At 51.7% G+C, this 16810-nt stretch overlaps 1 protein-coding gene across 3 annotated transcripts in view; it reads right to left on the bottom strand.

The window, feature by feature from the left end:
• IGSF3 (immunoglobulin superfamily member 3) overlaps positions 1-9710 on the bottom strand; it is an 85421-nt gene extending 75711 nt beyond the window's left edge. For 2 of the 3 annotated variants that reach the window (XM_035315279.1, XM_035315280.1), the window contains exon 1: positions 9227-9709. In XM_035315279.1, coding sequence (XP_035171170.1) covers positions 9227-9281 — 55 coding nt within the window. In that variant the 5' untranslated portion in view covers positions 9282-9709. Of the gene's footprint in view, positions 1-9226 lie in introns of all 3 variants that reach the window. The other variant, XM_035315281.1, reaches the window with a different exon arrangement.
• Positions 9711-16810: the final 7100 nt, after the last annotated feature.

The raw sequence follows: 16810 nt of genomic DNA, 5'->3' as shown, positions 1-16810 counted from the left end.
AGAAACCTCAGGAACTCTTCCTCCTCTTCCCTAAGGGAAATTCAAGACATTTGAGGTTTAACAGCTGCAACAAACAGTCTTCTCTTACAAGTGAAAATATTCAGGAACAAGATAACAAGAGACACAGTTACTGAAACAGGATGAAAACACAGAACGAGCCTCTGGGGTCTAAGCACTGCCCTAATGACTGCAGACTGCTACTCTGAAAATCTGAATTCAAGTATACAGCTCTCATCATTCCTTGCAGATCAAATAGGAATGGCAAGATGCAAACGTTGCTGCCTGCAAGAGCAGTAATCTAAGCCACCATTTGTGAGCAACCTGCTAGCAATGCCACAGCCCCTGCAAAAGACAGAAATAAAAATCTGCAAATGCCCTTGATCTTGCATTCATTCCCCGGTAGATTACTGTGCTTAACCCAAACATCCCTATTTTTATGTTGGGGGAGCCGAGTGCACTGTTTTTATTACACTTAACATGGCATGGAAATATACACTCTATTCAAATCTGATTGCAGACAAAGGAGATGGGTTAAATAAAGGGTTTGCCCAGAGAAATTGTGGATGCCCCATCCCTGGGAATGTTTAAAGCCAGGTTGGATGGGGCTTTGAGCAGCCTGGTCTAATGGGAGGCATCGTTGCCCATGGCAGTAGGGATGGAATTAGATGGTCTTTAAGGTCCCTTCCTACCCAAACCATTCTATGGTACTATAATTCTACAAATAATACCAATGATGCTCCTTTAAAATAGTTTTAGGAACATTTTTTCACTTATTTCACAGCCAAGAGGTACAGCAATTGTACAAAGCCAACTCAAAATTAGCAAATAATTTTGCCTGTAAAGGAGAAGAGAATGCAGATGCTAAATACATTATATAGACAGTGAAGTGTCATCAAAGCAAAGAAGGTAAAAATAGCAAAGTTATCTGTAAGATGACTAAGCAAATGGATTTTCAAAAATATACTTTCAAATATGACACCCTTTTCTTAGAGCTGCAGACATCCGTTTAGGTTTGTTAATTTCTCAATTCTTTCTTTTGATAATTTATTTTTGGCCTTTCACTGTTTAACATGCTAGCATACTTCCCCAGAAGCCTCTCTGCACCCTACCCACACTCAAGACTCACATCCACATACTGAGAACAATGTAGAAACTGGTGCTCGTCACTCCTTTAACTATAGAGCACCTAACACAGCACTTCTATAATCACATACATGCATTTATTTTAAATAAGACCATCCATCAGAAAAACTTGAGTCCTGCTGTCTCTCAGCTTCGCTTCTACCCCTTCCTCACCATCCCTGCAGATCCAGTAGGCCTTCATGGCTCTGCTGATGGCTTCCAGGACGGATAGACACTTTTCCTAAGAGAATTCTCAATTCCAGCATTCTTAGAGTCAAGAAACAATCTAGCTCTTTTCCGGGCCAGTGCTCAGAGCAGGAGATGAGATTTTGCCACCTGAGGAACAGCCATGGTTGGAGGAAGCATGAGCAGCAGAGCTCCTGCTGCTGGGGTGCTCCCAGCCCTGCAGCATCCAAGCTCCCAGGCAGCGCTCCTCTGCCCCTCTCTTCCACCAGCACCCAGATCTTTCCCTAAAGCCAATTACCCTTTCCTCAGATTAAATCTCTTCAGCGACTTCGCTGGCCTCCACACAGCTACAGTCACCCGTACTCAGCACCTCTGAGGTAACAGGGGTAGCTGGTGCTGGGCTGTGTCTTCCAGGTTGTCCCCATGTCATGGCAAAGCCCTGTACATCGCTCTCCTCCAGCCCCTTCTCATGGACGAGTACCTCCTGGTGCTCTGAAGAGCCTGCTGGGAACCCAGCTCTCCTCCTCCAGCAGCCACACGCCAAACCCTGGGCTGTCCTTCCCAGCATGCGGGTTTCCAAGGCTCCAAGCCATTACACCGAGATAATTAGGATGCTTTTAGTGACATATCCCAGTGGGCCTGCTAGCGCAGCTATTAGGTGTTTGAGGCACAGTGAATCTTCCCTCACACTCACCCCCCTCATCCCTACGACCTCCCTCAAAACAAGCCATCCAAACGACAGGGACAGCCTGGACCACCTGTTTTTCTCCATCCAGATGAGAGCCAGGAGACGCGGGATGGTACGGGCAGGCCTCTGAGAGGCCACACACCTCTCCAAGGCACGGCTCCCCCAGCCCTTGCCTGTCATAGCTCAGTGTGGCCTCAGATGGCATGGCCGCACATTACCTTCCCCCAGGAGGAAAGCAACCTCCCTCACCACACCTCTGCTTTCAGACAGGCACAAATCTGAATAATTGCTCCTGAAAGCCCTGTCCTTCTTGCGTGAGTACAGCGCAGCAAGGTCCCCTACCAAGCTCCCTGAGAGCACCCAAGCCAAAGCAAACCCTTGGCCTCACAGCAGAGAGGAGCGAGGGCTAGTTGACTTAAAGCATTTGACAGCTACGCACTCTGGATTAGATTTAAATGCTGACTAGCTCATGGCATGGGACTGATTAGACATAGCAGCTCTACACGTGCTGGTGACCCACAGATCAACCACAGTGCGGTGACAGCTGGTGCGGATGCAGGGTACACCTGGGGTACACCAGTCCCCTCTGTGCAAGGCGAGTGTAGAGCTCAGGGTAAACATCCATTTTCCTTTGCCCCTAATACTGAAGGCAAAACCCATCAGGGAATAACAATCTCTTCCACGCTATGCTCCCAATGCGTGCAAGGGAAAGGTGGCCTGCTTGGTTAACAGCAGCAAGCAAGGCCTTGGCCCTCACACTGTGCTTTCCCCCCCACAACCCCCAGGACACCTTTTCAGTCACCCTCTCTATTTCAATGAGTGGGGCACAGAGGCAGAGCACCTTTCCTCTGGAGGCATCACAGATCAGAAGCAGCCCGGCACCGTAAGGGTGAAACCCTCCAGGCAGCGTCTGCAGGCCACAAGCAGCCAGCAGAAAGCCGGGCGGCGGCACAGCACGGCGCCGGCCGGTGCCTCGCAGTGCCCGTGCCCTCATCACAAAGAGCTTTATCACCCGAGCGGGTGGCTCAGCAGCGATCTCTGTCCCTCCTTTGCAGCAGGATCAGACAGCAGAGGAGGGAGGCTGGCAGCAGCCAAGGCAAAAGCTCAGGAGACAGAGGGGGCTGAGGACCTGACAGGAGGAGAAGGGAGGGAGCAGCACGCGCTGAGCCGGGGAGATGAAATGATACGGCAAGAGGAGGCAGAGCACTCTGAAAGCACACCGGAGATAAACGCATTCAGATAATTGCTTAGAAGGGAATAAATATTAGTAAGTACTATAATTACCACGAACACTTTACAAAGCCATACGAAGAAACATGACTAGGAGAAGGGCTGGCACACAGGCTTGTTGGGAGCTCCTATTTCAAGCTCGCAAGAAAGAACCAACAAGGCCTGACACCCGGGTTGGTAATTTCGGGCTGGCAGCCAGCCACAGCCCGTTGGCAAGATCGTAGGTACTGGGTAACTTGAGTTAATAAGTGCCAGACTCCAGCAGCACAGCTTTCTCAAGTAAAGAGCTTCTGGATGACTTCTGGCAACAGCCTTCTGCCTTCTCCCGTGGCTCTTACTCATAGTCCAGCTCCACCTTAGAGAAATTTGGAGCGGCCTGGGCAGGTTCCTGCGTCACTGGTGACGATGCTGAATGGAGGCAACAGGAGTTATTCAAGAAGTAAGGCCTCAGTTTACCCAAGCAGCCAAATGTCCATACCCACATGCTCATGAGAGATCAGGGCCCTTCTTTCCCTGAGAGGCAAACAGAAAACCTTTTGCCCCTTTTTTTTTTGAGGGGTGGGGGGGAGAGAGCTGTCTCAGCAACACATCGCAATCTCCATTTCTCTACAGGCCTCAAAAACCACCCATTTCGCTCAGCACCCTCCTCAAAGCTGAGCTCCTCACACACGCACACACCAGACATGCAGCTCCACAGAGTCCACAGAGCAACGTTGTCTACCTCACCTCTGCTCCTGCTGCCTCTAATGAGCTTATCAGCCTCCATTCAAAGGCCAAAACCCATAAAAGTGACAGTGTGCCGTAGGCAGAGAGATCAGGGACGCAGGTGGGGTTGAACCAACCAACAAGGAAACAAACAAACTCACTCCCCAGAAGGGCCAGATGCAGCACCCACTCCCCGCTACTCCCCTGTAATCACAAAGACTCCAGAAGAGAAGGAATTTGCTGGGAAGCGAAGCTATCTGTGTATCTCCGCCTTTGAACTAGTCAAAAACAAAAACCAAACAAACCACAGAATACACCACTTGGCAGCGCTTCCACAGCCATGCATCAAAATCACCTCCAACCACGTCAGCCCCTGACAAGCTGTTTTGCAAGGGCCAGAAAAACAAAACCCAGAGCGCCAAACCGACCGAACAGGCGGCATTAGAGTAATGCTGATGTTGCTCATGGTTGCACAGCTGCCCCACATGGTGCTCTGCAACACACACTCCAGATCTGGCCAGTTTCTGCTATCCTGAGGGGGCAAGCTTCGTGACCAGAAGCTGCACAGGAATCTCCTGAGCAGCAGCCACAGTGCTTCCTGACCAGTAAAGTCCAGCTGCTGCCAGGAGCAGGAAAGAGAGGTGAAGTGCTATGAAGTCTTTCAAGTCCCAAATGGAAGCAATAGCTTGGCAGGAGAGAAGTTGGCTGAGGGCGGAGTTAAGTACTGCTCTGGGACAAGAGGGTGAAGACAGACCTCCCTATCTACATAGAGTTCTCTTGCACTCAGGAGTCTTCCAGGCTTTGAAAGCTATGGGTGTGGTTAAAGGCCCAGCACTCAGCAAGATCCTGCCTCCAGAGCCTGCCCTCATCTACCTAAGCAGCTGGGTTCATCACCTCACTTCCCCTCCCAGTGCTTTCCCACTGCCCATCTTTTCCCCACTCCTGCGCAGAACTGAGAGCTGCCTTCTCCTTCCCTGCAGACCTGCCACCCAGCAAGAGCAGGAGCTGGACCTGCAAACACCAAGCAGGCACCAGCAACAGATAGAAATCAGAAAGACGGAGCCACAGGAGCAGTGCTGCTTTTAAGCACTTGTGCAAGCGCTGTGCAGCAGAAACAGAAGTCCTGAGTGGCAAAGCCTCTTCCTTTTCAAGGAAAGCTTCCCATCATTTCACTGAGATGGTTTGGTTTTGTACTTGTGTTCAATTACTCTCAGATTATTGAAATGCGACTTTAGCAGCAGCTAGAAAGGCAAGATTTCCTCTTGTCTCCTTGCCATTTTCTACTAAAAACTCCTAACGACAAAAAACCTGCTAACGTGCATCACTGGAAACATGCTCTCAATACACTGATGGGGACAGGGTGAGCAACAGGTCAGAGCTAGCAATGACATAAACGCAGGGCAGCTGCCCTAGGCCCATGGCAGGCAGCTGCAGACTCAACTTCTTTGCCCTGCGATTTACTCAAACCCCACATTGTCTAGAGAGGCATCGACTTGAGCCCCTGCATAGCTGATAGGAAACAGATGCGGAATGTCACCAGACATTTAACCAGAGAACCATTCCTTAGGAGTATGTCATGGGAATAGAAAATAGATGCCAATACAAAAATGGTGTCGAGACAAATTTAGCAGGTTATCATTAAGGAGTATTTAGTAACTCAAAAGCCAGAGGCAAATCATAATGCTGCAGTTTTCCAGACACTGGCTGGAGGGCCTGAACATCCTTGGTACAAGCAGACAAGTTGCATCACAAGCAGAAGAACCCTAGCAACAAGAAGAAAACTCACTTGTGCTTTAAAAGCTTTCCCCTTTCTTTCAGGCAGTTTTCCCAGCCTAGTAAGTTCCTGGGCAGGGTCTGAAGATTGCTATCTGTCACACAGTGAGGAGCATGCTTCCAGCTTATAGCACTCTGATTCATCTGAGTTAAACCACTGAAAACACCTCTGGCTTCATACTAGTCTGTATAACCTTTGTGACAACAGCTGCAGTGTGATTGACTTTGTAGGGGTACAGAAGAAGACTAAGACAGGAGGAAGGATGGAAGAAAGAAAGAAAAAAAGAAAAGTCACTTTCCTGGTCCTAAAAATTTGGTAAGTCTCCCAACACTGAAGCACTCTCTTTCCCAAACCCCATGCGACCTCTTCCCCTGCAAAGTCTGTGTGTCTGTTTATTCTGCCTTCACTTTACATAATGGGTCTGGTTCCAAGTACACATTCGATTTGCAATAAAAACCACTTTAATAAAGTAATCTAACTTGACGGAAGGTCAACTAGAAGACAACAATTCGCATAAACCAAAACCTCCTGTGTAAATAAACAGGATTTGCTGGAGCCTCAGGATGACACGCAGCCTGGCCAAGAGTGAAGGGAAGGAGCCTCCCCCCCCGAGGAATCCCATTTGGGGACAGGAAGAATTACACTTGGGGACGTGCACAAGCGGAGCCTGCCAGCCCAGCAGAGACGGCTGGGGCGGGCATGGCGAGGCAGCCTCCGCCGCACAGCCTCAGCCTGACTGCGTGACATCCCAAGGCTCATCCCCAGAAAAACACGGTCCGGGTCCTGCAGCACGCACCCGGGGGACCTAGGGGCAGCGAACACGGGGTGACAGCAGCGCAATGGGCTTGCAAGAGGAAGCTCACAACGGAGCACTTCAGGCAGACGCAGATGGAACAAGCACGATCTTGGCCACCGATGCTAACAATGCATCTCGGAGCAGATGAGGCGCCCGCGATGCTCCTGGGCCGCTAGCTTTGGTAAACAAACAACCCCAAAGCCTGCATGTGCAAACACCCACTCCGCCGTTTTCTCCGTCAGCAGCAGCGAAGCAGGAGGGAGCAATAGCAGAGCGCTTTGGCAGCGCTCAGCAGCTCCCCAGCCAGAAGCCTTTCCCCACCAGGCGAGCTCCACCGGCAGCCAGGCCGGTAAGATCATCCCGTCTCCCCGGGAGTTACCCCTGCATCATTATTTCACTCCAACATGCCATTTACAAGTGATCTGCAGTTTCAAGACCTTCCGCAGGCTGTACTCCCCTCCAGGAATCGCAAATAAATCACCAATTACTATGCATGAATAGAGAGAGGAAGAGGGTAATGAGTCTATGTACATATATACATATGCAATGTTTGAACACAAAGAGCTGTAAATTGCATTCACAGGTGGCATTCTGGATACTGCAGGAGACTCAAAAGACAGAACTATTCATAAACCAGTCACCAACGTGAATGAATTCAGCATTCCCCAGAAGCCTATTGTGTTTCCTATATATTACACCATAAATATGAGTAGTATCAGACTTCGCATCCCCGCAAAAAAAAAAAAAGAAGGTAAATCTTGCAACTACACATAGGATTAGCGCTGGCTGGCACAAGTATTAATGGTGTCCTCGCTGCATGAGGATTATTTACAGCACTTGCTCTATTTTCCCATTTTGTACTTGCTGTGATGAAGTGCCACTTGTTTAAAGAACCCTGTAACAAACACTGCAGCGAGAGGGGGGAAAAAACAGCACAGATCTACAAATGTTACACCCACGTGCCAGATGTGGGTTTTCAAACCCCGGGTTTCCAGTTACTTGGATTCCGTTAGCTAGTTAATGCTTGATACATTGCATTAAATCATCCGCCGGCTCTTTGCATAACCGCGACTCCTCCTTCAGTAATTCTGATGAGTTTGCAAAACGGTAAGGAAAAATCGAGTTGTATTTCTTCTCCTGTACGCTCAGCCCACAGTATCTTATCCCTACATTCTAGCATTAACAGTACTTGTTTGGAAAGCTGGTGCTTTCCTACACAGCCCGAGATTTATGCTACGAAGCAAGGCTCTCCCCCAGTAAGTCAACGATGTCTCAGCTTCACACACACAGCAACCTAAAACCACTTCAGTGCAACTCAAGGCTTTGAGTCACGCATCCCTGGCCTTGTTAAAACCACTGAAAAGCGTACAGAGGCAGCTCAGCACCACTGCAGGGTGCCCAGCACAGGCCCCCGGGTCCCACTCGTGCACCTCCTCGGGAAGCCTTCGGCAAGGCGATGCCCTCTGCTGCTACGCGGCCGCATCGGCCGGGCGCGCTTCGGGGCGATGGGCTGCTCGCTCCATATTAGGAGCACTTAACCCAGAAGAAGGGTGTTATTGCTCCTCAGCCGGCGAGATTGAGTGTGCAAAGGCAAGGCAGCAAGCGAACGCTGCTCATCTACACCCATCTTGTGGGCTATGGCAGGCTGCCCGTAGCAGCGAGGCAGAGGCTCCCTGGATAAACTTAGCTGTAAGATGGTTTCTGTCAGGGAACCCGAAGGAGAAAGCTACTGGTTAGGGGAAGTTTGAGCCCTCTCCAAAACCATTTCAAAGAGTTGTCTCTCTTTCTCTTTCCTAAAGAAGGGCAGGCGGCATGAAAAACCACATGCAAGCGTGCACAAATGCAAATTAGAGACACGGGAGCACGGCTGTGACTTAAGATGTAGTTTCCAAATCGGCAGAGCAGGTACGTGACAATTCCTACGGCAGGAAGACCGCCAGCCTCGCCACTGCTTCCACAGCATTAGTGCGAGCAGAAAATCTCACCAACAAAAAGGCAAAACACAACAACTCCAAGGTGGCTCCGTATATACACAGGCAACAACAGCGCGAGGGTGCTGTGCTGTATTTTCTACAACCGCTCCTATTGACTCATCGGGGCTAAGCCAGGCTCGCAGGCTGCCGCAAAAAAAAAAAAAAAAAAAAAAAAAAAAAAAAAAAAAGCAGCCTTTTAATTGTCTCCTGTCCTGCCGTTCCCAAATTTGCGGGAGGGGACCTCGCACCGCTACGGCAGCTCTCCTCCAGCAGCGGGATCCCAAAGGACTTCGCAGAGCGGCGGGCAGGCACTCGCGGGATGGGACAAACCCCGGCGCTTACGGGCTTCGGGCACAAGATGTACAGGACACAGGGCACCCGATGCGGGCAGGCAGGGACGGCGGAACTACCGGAGGAGTTTGGAGAGACGGCACAGAGCAGCCCAGCCGCGTTTCAGACCGCGGGGTCTGTCTTCTCCAAGGGTCTCCCCCTTACCCCACCAGGGCCGGGAGGAGGGCTCGGCTCCTGCGCCCCATGCTGCTGCCCCCCGTGTCCCCCTGCCCTGCCCCTCGCCCCAAAAGGGGGCACCCAGCTCCGGCCGTCCCCTGGTGCTGCCAGGGGAGGCGAAACCCTCGCCCCCCCCCCCCCCCCGCCGCCCCCTCCCTCCCCCCCCCCCTCCGCCTCGCCGGAGCCGCGTCCCCAGCCCTGGGGCGGGGTAAGGGGGGACCCCCGGGGGTCCCGCCGGCACTCACCGAGGCAGAGGAGCAGCAGCAGCGGCGGGGCCAGGTGCGGCGGCGGGGTCGGCATGGCTGCGGGGCTCCGGGTGCCTCTAGGTCCCGCCGCTGCCGGGGCGGGCGTCGGGCCGGGCCCGGCGGCACAAAGGGAAGGCGGCGGGGCCGGCACGGGGAGGCGCCAAGGCGGGCGGGGGCATCGCCCCCGCAGCGGGGCGGCCGCCGAGCCTCCCCCCTCTCCTCCTCCTCCTCCTCCTCCTTCTTTTTCTCCCCTCCTCTCCCCGGGGAAGGAGGCAGGAGGATGGGGGGAGATCGCCTCGGTAGCGCAGCACTTCAAAAAAAAAATCTCTCTCTCTAAAAATAATAACAATAATACCGGGAGAGGAGGGGGTGAAACGAACAGCCCCGCGGCCGCAAACTTCCAAAAACCAGCGGGGCCGCCCTCACCTGCCCGCCCGCCCGGCGCTGCCGCCGCCGCGGGGTGCCCGGCGCTTCCTCCCCGCCGCCAAACTCCTCCCCCGGCCCGCCCCGGCCCGCCCCGCTCCCCCCCGGCGGTGGGCGAGGGCTGCGGGACCCCCCCCCGAGCCGGGGCAGCCCCCCGAGGGGCGGGCAGGGGGCACCCGGGGTCGGGGTAGGAACGCGGGAAGGGTTAAGCCGCCCCGGTGTGGGGCGGGGGTGAAGCCGAGGTTGATAAAGGGTAAAGCGGGTTTCTTTGTTTTTAGGGAAAGGGGGGCCCTCGGGGGCTGCGAGCTGGGAAGGGTCCCCAACGCCCCCCCTGGTGCCGGCGCTCCGGGAGGGCTGCCCCCGCCGGCGGTGGGATGCTGCCGCCGGGCGTCAGCGCTGGGAGAGCACGGTCAGTGCAGCCAGGGAGCGCTGAAATGCTCACCACGGCAACACGAGGGACTGACTGGGGGTCTTGTTTGTGAACTGGAGATGAAGGGCGCCCTTCCCAAGGGCACAGATGCTAGAACATCCTTGTGAGTGAAGCCCCTGTTTGCTCGGCTGCTCATAAAAGTAAGAAAGAGATATCAAGAGTGACAGCAATAGCACAGCAGGTACTCTCTTGGCACTCTGATCCCGCATGGACCCTGTGCAGGAGACCCTTCTGCCTATGCTCAGAACCCCAGATCAGGCCTGGGTGCTGCAAATGCAAGGACCCAACCCGCCTGTTCCATGCCAAAGCAGTCCCAAACCTCCTGGTAAGACCGGCCAAGTCCCCAGAAGCTGCACACGCAGGACTCAGGAGCTGTCAGTACTGCCATATGGAGTCGTTTCCCAGTGTGGTGGCTGTGGCAGATCCAGTGGTAGCTAGCACCTAGTGACCCAGCAAATTCTGTTTCTGCAGGCTAATAATGTTAAGCTGTGACATTTTCAGAGTGGGAGGTTTAATTTGCAGCTTTGTCATGCTCTGAGAACAGAGGAAACGGAGAGCAGCATGACTGGGGAAGAGTGGAAGAGAAAGGGTTAGCCATGTCTTTGCGCTGAAAATGAAGCTCACGCTTTGGCCCTTAAGCTTTAATTACATCTAGACTGCCTTCAAGAGAGACTTGGAAAAAGAACAGAGGTGATGATAAGAGTTGATGGAAAACACCAGTCTATTTGCCTTCTCTCTTAGGTGATTTTGGGGCTGAAACGTCACGCAGTGTGGTATCACTGAGCTTGCTTAGTATTGTTGGCGTGCAGTCTCCTATTATAAGGCCTCATGAACAAGCCTACGAGTATTTAGAGCAAGCACTGGGGGGCTAATTTGAAGAAAACCTTCAGCATTTCTAAATGGATGCAAGATAAAGATCTGTAATGCTTCAAACAATGTATAACTAGGGAAATAAATAATAGCAACAGGGGAAAAAAAAAAGTGAACTAAGAAATACAAGGCACAGGATGGGAAAAAAAAACATTTGCTCAGGATACACTGAATGAAAAGGAAACATTAAAGCTTGATGATACCAGAAGGGTTTTCTAGATGGCAAGGGATATAGACCAGGGACCTGCTCTGTTCCTCTCTGGACAAATTATTTCCATCTCAGGCTGGAAACACTAGCACGATTCAGGTGAGCTCCCAGAGCAGTTCAGGGAAAAGCTGGGAGCAGAGCCCTGCTTTCCTGGCTCTGAATACATTGCTTTCACTGGCACAGCCTGTTGCAAGACAATTTGAGGTGAATTTGGGTGCATTCTTACTTTTTACAGTACGTGTGACTGTACAACGTACGAGCCTAACAGGAGCACAGAAATGCCCTGCAAAAATGTTATCGGAAATTCACTAAACATTCACATCCTCTTCAAAGAGCTCTTGCAGAGTATTGCATTAATGCACAGTAACAATAAAAATATAAAAAGACCATGGAAATGACATTATAGCATTATAAGATTAATCCAATTCCAGTCAAATTAGATTATAACAAGAACTGCGTGTGCTAAAGACTATTAATGGGAACCTGTGTTTCAAAAGCCTCATCACCTTTGTGCTTGTTCTCCCGCCTGACCCCAATAATAAAAATAGCTTAGCGTTCGCCAGGGCGCTGCTCCTCAGAGGACTTTGCAAACGCTCCCCAACTTTGGAGGAAAACATCCTCCCCAAGCCTGTGTCAGCGGGGAAACCGAGTCAGCGCTCGGGTTCAGCCAGGCTGCCGGTGGGGCTCCCCATCCCTGGGGACATCCGTCCGTCTGTCCCTGGGTTTGTTCCTGTGCCTGAGGGAGGAGGAACGAGATGGCGAGATGGTCGTCTGACAGACGCGCCGTTCAAGCACATGGTGGCCACGAGGAAGCTCTCAGGAAGGCAGGCCCGGGCTGCCTCGTGCTCCCAGCACAATCGGGCCATTGAGGAGCGCCTTCCCCCGAAGCGGCCGGGCGTTGAGGCCTCGCCACGTGTTCGCTCGCTGGCAGCGGGGTGCTGCGATAGCCGGGGGCACTGCTGCTGATGCAGGCGTTAGGCCGCGACCCATAGCGTTAGACCGCTACCCGCACCAGCGGCTTTCTTCTTACTCAGCACTGCCGGCCGGCTGCTGGGGCCTGCTTCCCCTTCACTCGCCTGGGCAGGGCGAGCAGAGTCAGTGCTCTCACCCACCCTGCCTCTTCTAGCACCAGCAGCGGGTGTCTGCGGCCCTAGCGAGATGGGCGGCTGCTGTGCGGACGGGGAAATGAGGGTGGATTTCTCCTGAACTGCCAGGAGCTGTCGTAATGCAGCAGCTGTGACAGGGAGTTGTATCTTTTGCCCCAGGGAAGCAAAGGGACATCCACACCCTGAACTCCACGTGCTCTGCTCACCCAGTGTGCAGCAGCCCTCATGGGTAGTGGCAACAGGGCACAGCACTCAGGGGACTGGGCTCAAGCCAGGCCCCAGACTTGTTTTTGGTGAGGCAGGAGGCTCCCCACTCCTCGACTCCTCCTCAAGTCAGGAGGAGTGATCTCCTGCCTGCACAGAAGAAAAAACAGATATGGGGAAAGAGAGGAAGGGGAGGTTAAACTACAGCTGCAGGACTGACCTGCTGTGAGGGACTGCCTCTGAGCAGAGACGGCTGGTTTAAAAGAGCATCACTCCGAGAAGGTTGTGCCTGCACACACATCTGTCTCCTCTTAGAGGCCACCTCAGAGCTGCAGATCGAGCAATCAGAAATCAAACCATCCAGAGGAAAGCAAACAAACAAACACTTTTTAACAATGTCCTATGTTATCTGTCTAAAACCATGCAAGCAAATCCACAGAAATCAGGGTCCTCTGGCCTGAAGATGTGCATGGGGGATGTCATGATCCAGTCAAACCTCCTCTGCCACATTGCTGAAGGGGAGAGGAGACACACCTACAGCTCAGGGGCATGGAGGGGACGAATGGCCACAGCCATTTAGCTGAGCCGAAACGTTACTGAAAACATTTTCTCCAGCCCTTATTTACACTGCAAAGTTTTGAATACCGGTTTCACTCAGAGGAAAAAGAAGATATTTATATTTAATGGCCAACATTTAAGCTCCTTTAAAACGATCTGAGAGGTTGCAGTTGGAACAGAGATAAAACCCTAACTGCCCTGGTAGAAAGCAGCGGTGCTGCCATCGCAGGAAAGCTGGCAGCTGCAGCCAGGCTGAATATCTGGGTCTAGCGCAGCTGAGATTGCCCCCTGGGACCAGCACGCTGCTCCGTGGATGGCACTGAGGCAGTTCCCAGGCTGCTGGTGAAAGGAATTCCCGTTTGTACCCTGGGCAGAGGGATGAGGAAAGAAAGAGGGGGAAGCAAAAAAATTAAAATAAAACCAAAAAACTATGCAAAGATAGATCAACGTGTTTCCAGATTTTCAGGACATCTGTCAGCAAGCACCAGAGTGTATGGCAGCTAATCCCTTTGCAGATTTTAACTGTTGCTTGACGGAAGAGTATGCCAATTTTTTCCTAAATGTCCCCGTGTATGAAGTTGTGCTCTGCCTGAGGTTATGATCTGTCCGCGAGGAAAAATGTGACACTAGTGGCTTAGAACATTTGCAGAGCAAAAGACGTTTGCTGAAGATGAAGTCCGCAGGCAAGGTGGCCACCCAACTGCTTTCTAATCCTACCTCCTAAAGCCAAGCTGGAGTCCCAGGTTTGTGATGTTCTGCTGGTTAATTCAGATTTCCCCGTGATTTGCGTGTGTGCCACAATGAGACAGGTGAGTAAAAGGTTGGATTCAAGCCTCGTGATAACTGGGGGAGCAGCAGTTCCTCTTTGTTTTCTTGTTTTCACTGGGAAGAAAAGCAACACAGAGAAATGGGCAAATAGGCATTTCCATCATCAACTTTTTTTCTGCAGCAACAAGAAAAAAATGGATTTTTCATTAGTAAAAAGAAAAAAAAATCACCTTTGCCAAACAGACTTTTAGCCTCTCATCCCACAAGACTTTGAACTCCTGGTTGCACTTCACGTTTTTCCACAGAATCATTTTGAAGAAAGAAAATCAATTTCCTGGCTGGATCTAACACCGTGGGACTCTTTGGGTGTGTCTGAATTCTTTCTAAACGGTCCTGGGCAACTGTACAGAAAAAAAAAAGCAGTCTCTCTGCTACTGTCATTTATCCTGAAACATTTCTTTCATCCAGTTAGCTATGATAAGCACTTTGATTGTTACTCTGGATGAAGTATGTAATCATTAGACTTCAGAGTCCACACCTTCATTGCTGTGACTGAGGCCAATACATAATTCATACCTCTCTCAATATTGGCCTGACAGCAGATTTTGGAAGATAGCAGCAACTCTGTTTGCATTTTGCTGTGGGCGTTGGTCACCTTTATGTCATAACCAAATGATTTGGGAATCATCTAGGAGGGAGAAGTCCAGGACACCATTCCCTTACTCACAGGATTGTTTTGCACTTTACATATAAGAACCACTATTTAAAACCTAAAATATTCATGACAGCAGGAATGAAAACCCAGAAGTCTCACCTTCTGCCTGGACCCTGAATGTTAAATTTCAAGACTTGCTTCCCCTTTCATCCCCTCCACCACTGTTCTCTTTAAAAAGAAAAGGCCCTGGGTGTCCTGGCAGGCACCGAGGTGAACAGGAGCCAGCAGCGTGCCCTTGCTGCAGGGAGGCTCTAATGGCATCCTGGCTGCATTAGGAGCAGCACTGCCAGCAGGTGGAGGGAGGTGAAGCTTCCCCTCCCCTCAGCACTGGTGAGGCCATGCCTGCAGTTCTGGGTCCAGTTCCAAACTGGAACACGTGAGGAGCCAGCTGAACATCAGAAGCACCTCCTTACCGTGCAGGTAACAGCACTGGCACAGGCTGCCCAGAGAGGTTGTGGGGTCACCCTCCTTCAAGACCTTCACAGGCCACCAGGACATGGGCCTGAGCAATGTGCTCTGGGTGTAGTGGCTGTGGAGATCAAACAGGAGGTACGTAGGCTCACAGGTCAGTGATGGGTTTTGGACTCAGGTGGTGAGGAGCCCTGCTTTAGTTTTGGTCTCAGCTTACCTCGGCGTCACAAAGCTTTGTGGTTCAATCCTTCTCCCTCAGCGGGCAGGCCTGTGGGTAAAAAAACAAGCCTACACCCCCAGAACCAAATGGAGCCAAGAGCCCTTTCTGAAGAGCCAGCAATATGTCCCTCCCCCTCTTTACTGTCACCACCTGTCCCAGTGAAGCTGGGAGAAGTGGCAATAGGTCTACAGGATGCCTACTGCCAGGTGGATTTGCTGTCCACAGCAAATGTCTTTCCTGCAGACTTGTCTTAGGATAAAAAGTTAACTAGCACCCCCCTCTTTGCCTTGGTTTCAACCCCACCAGGAAGAAGTAGTGCTCACTGGAGCATCTCACAGCTTTTTGGCAAGTGCCCCTGCCAACAGCGGAGGAGCTGCCAGTCACTGCGCTAGCACGTGGACCGGGCTGCAGGAGCGCAGCGACAGACCTCACGTCGGAGGTCAGGTCTGGTATCATCATTTTACTTCTGAGGCACAAGGCAATCAGGAAAAAATACTCAAAGCACTCTGAAAGAAATACACCAAAATGGGACATTTGCAAACGTGTCACAGACCAGAAACAGAGCCTGGGAAGGAGCAAGGCAGGAGTTTTGCAATGCAATCAGAAGATAGCTCCATTTCCACTTCAGCAGTCAAACACAACGGTGTTATAACGCAAACATGCCATAACCGGGCTATTTCACAACTCACACAGATGGGACGGTCCTTCACATTCATCGTAGGGAGCCTACCCATGCCAGCAGGGCGTGAGTCACCCTGTCGCTGGGCAGTGGGGTGGTTTTGGAAGCTGTCATAGTCCCCAGGAGCAACAAGCATGGACCAGGGCCCCCATGTAGGTGGGGTGGAGAAGGGAAGAGGAAGTGCCCTGATTCACAGTTACTGAGTGGTAAGGAGAGCAGCAGCAGATACATGTAGAGGAGCGTAAAGAAGCCGCGAGGCAATGTTAGTCACTGTGATTAAGCCACTGGAGTGTCTACGTTTGCAGTTATTTTGTTTACTTACTCGTGGCCACACATGACAAGAACTTCGGAGAAATGTGAAAAGGGATGACAACAGAGTACCGTGGGTGTCCACAGAAGTCTCCTCACTGGCAGGAATGGTTGTGCAAGTACAAACCAGCAATGTTTGTGTGAAGAACTAGGAAGGGAAGGTCAGCACAGGCCTCCATGCCTTCTTAGCTGTTTGGGAAAGGCCAGCACAAGATCAGCTGAAGAGCTGTGAGGGTGTGAAAAGACAAGGCAAACAAGGGAGAAGCAAAGGAGGAGCCAAAAAGCCAAGCAGAGCGGGATAACCCAGCCCAGCATCATTACGAAGAGTGCATTAATTCCCTGTTGAGGCCCACGGATAGGGTACTGGCTGTTATGAGATGGTCTAGCATCTGGATGACTGTGTGGAAGGCTAGGGAAGACTGCACATCAGCAGCGTGACACAGGACAAGATGGTGCAGATAGGAAGACAGCAATGCAGCCTGGGTGGAAGGACCAGGTGCACGGTGGCCCTGAGTGCAGGCCAAGTGATGTGGTGCAGGGATAGACACCATGAGAGGCACTGGCAGGGATGACTGGGAGCAAGAACAGGCTGGTGTTAGCACTGCTGAGTGTGAGCTTCTGACAGCCATCTGTAACGAAACAACAGAGAAACAGAATTATGTTTTAGTACGGACTGAAGAGGA

The sequence above is a fragment of the Oxyura jamaicensis genome, chromosome 1 (assembly GCF_011077185.1).
Source record: "Oxyura jamaicensis isolate SHBP4307 breed ruddy duck chromosome 1, BPBGC_Ojam_1.0, whole genome shotgun sequence".
NCBI lineage: Eukaryota > Metazoa > Chordata > Aves > Anseriformes > Anatidae > Oxyura > Oxyura jamaicensis.
This window is presented reverse-complemented; position numbering and strand designations above follow the sequence as displayed.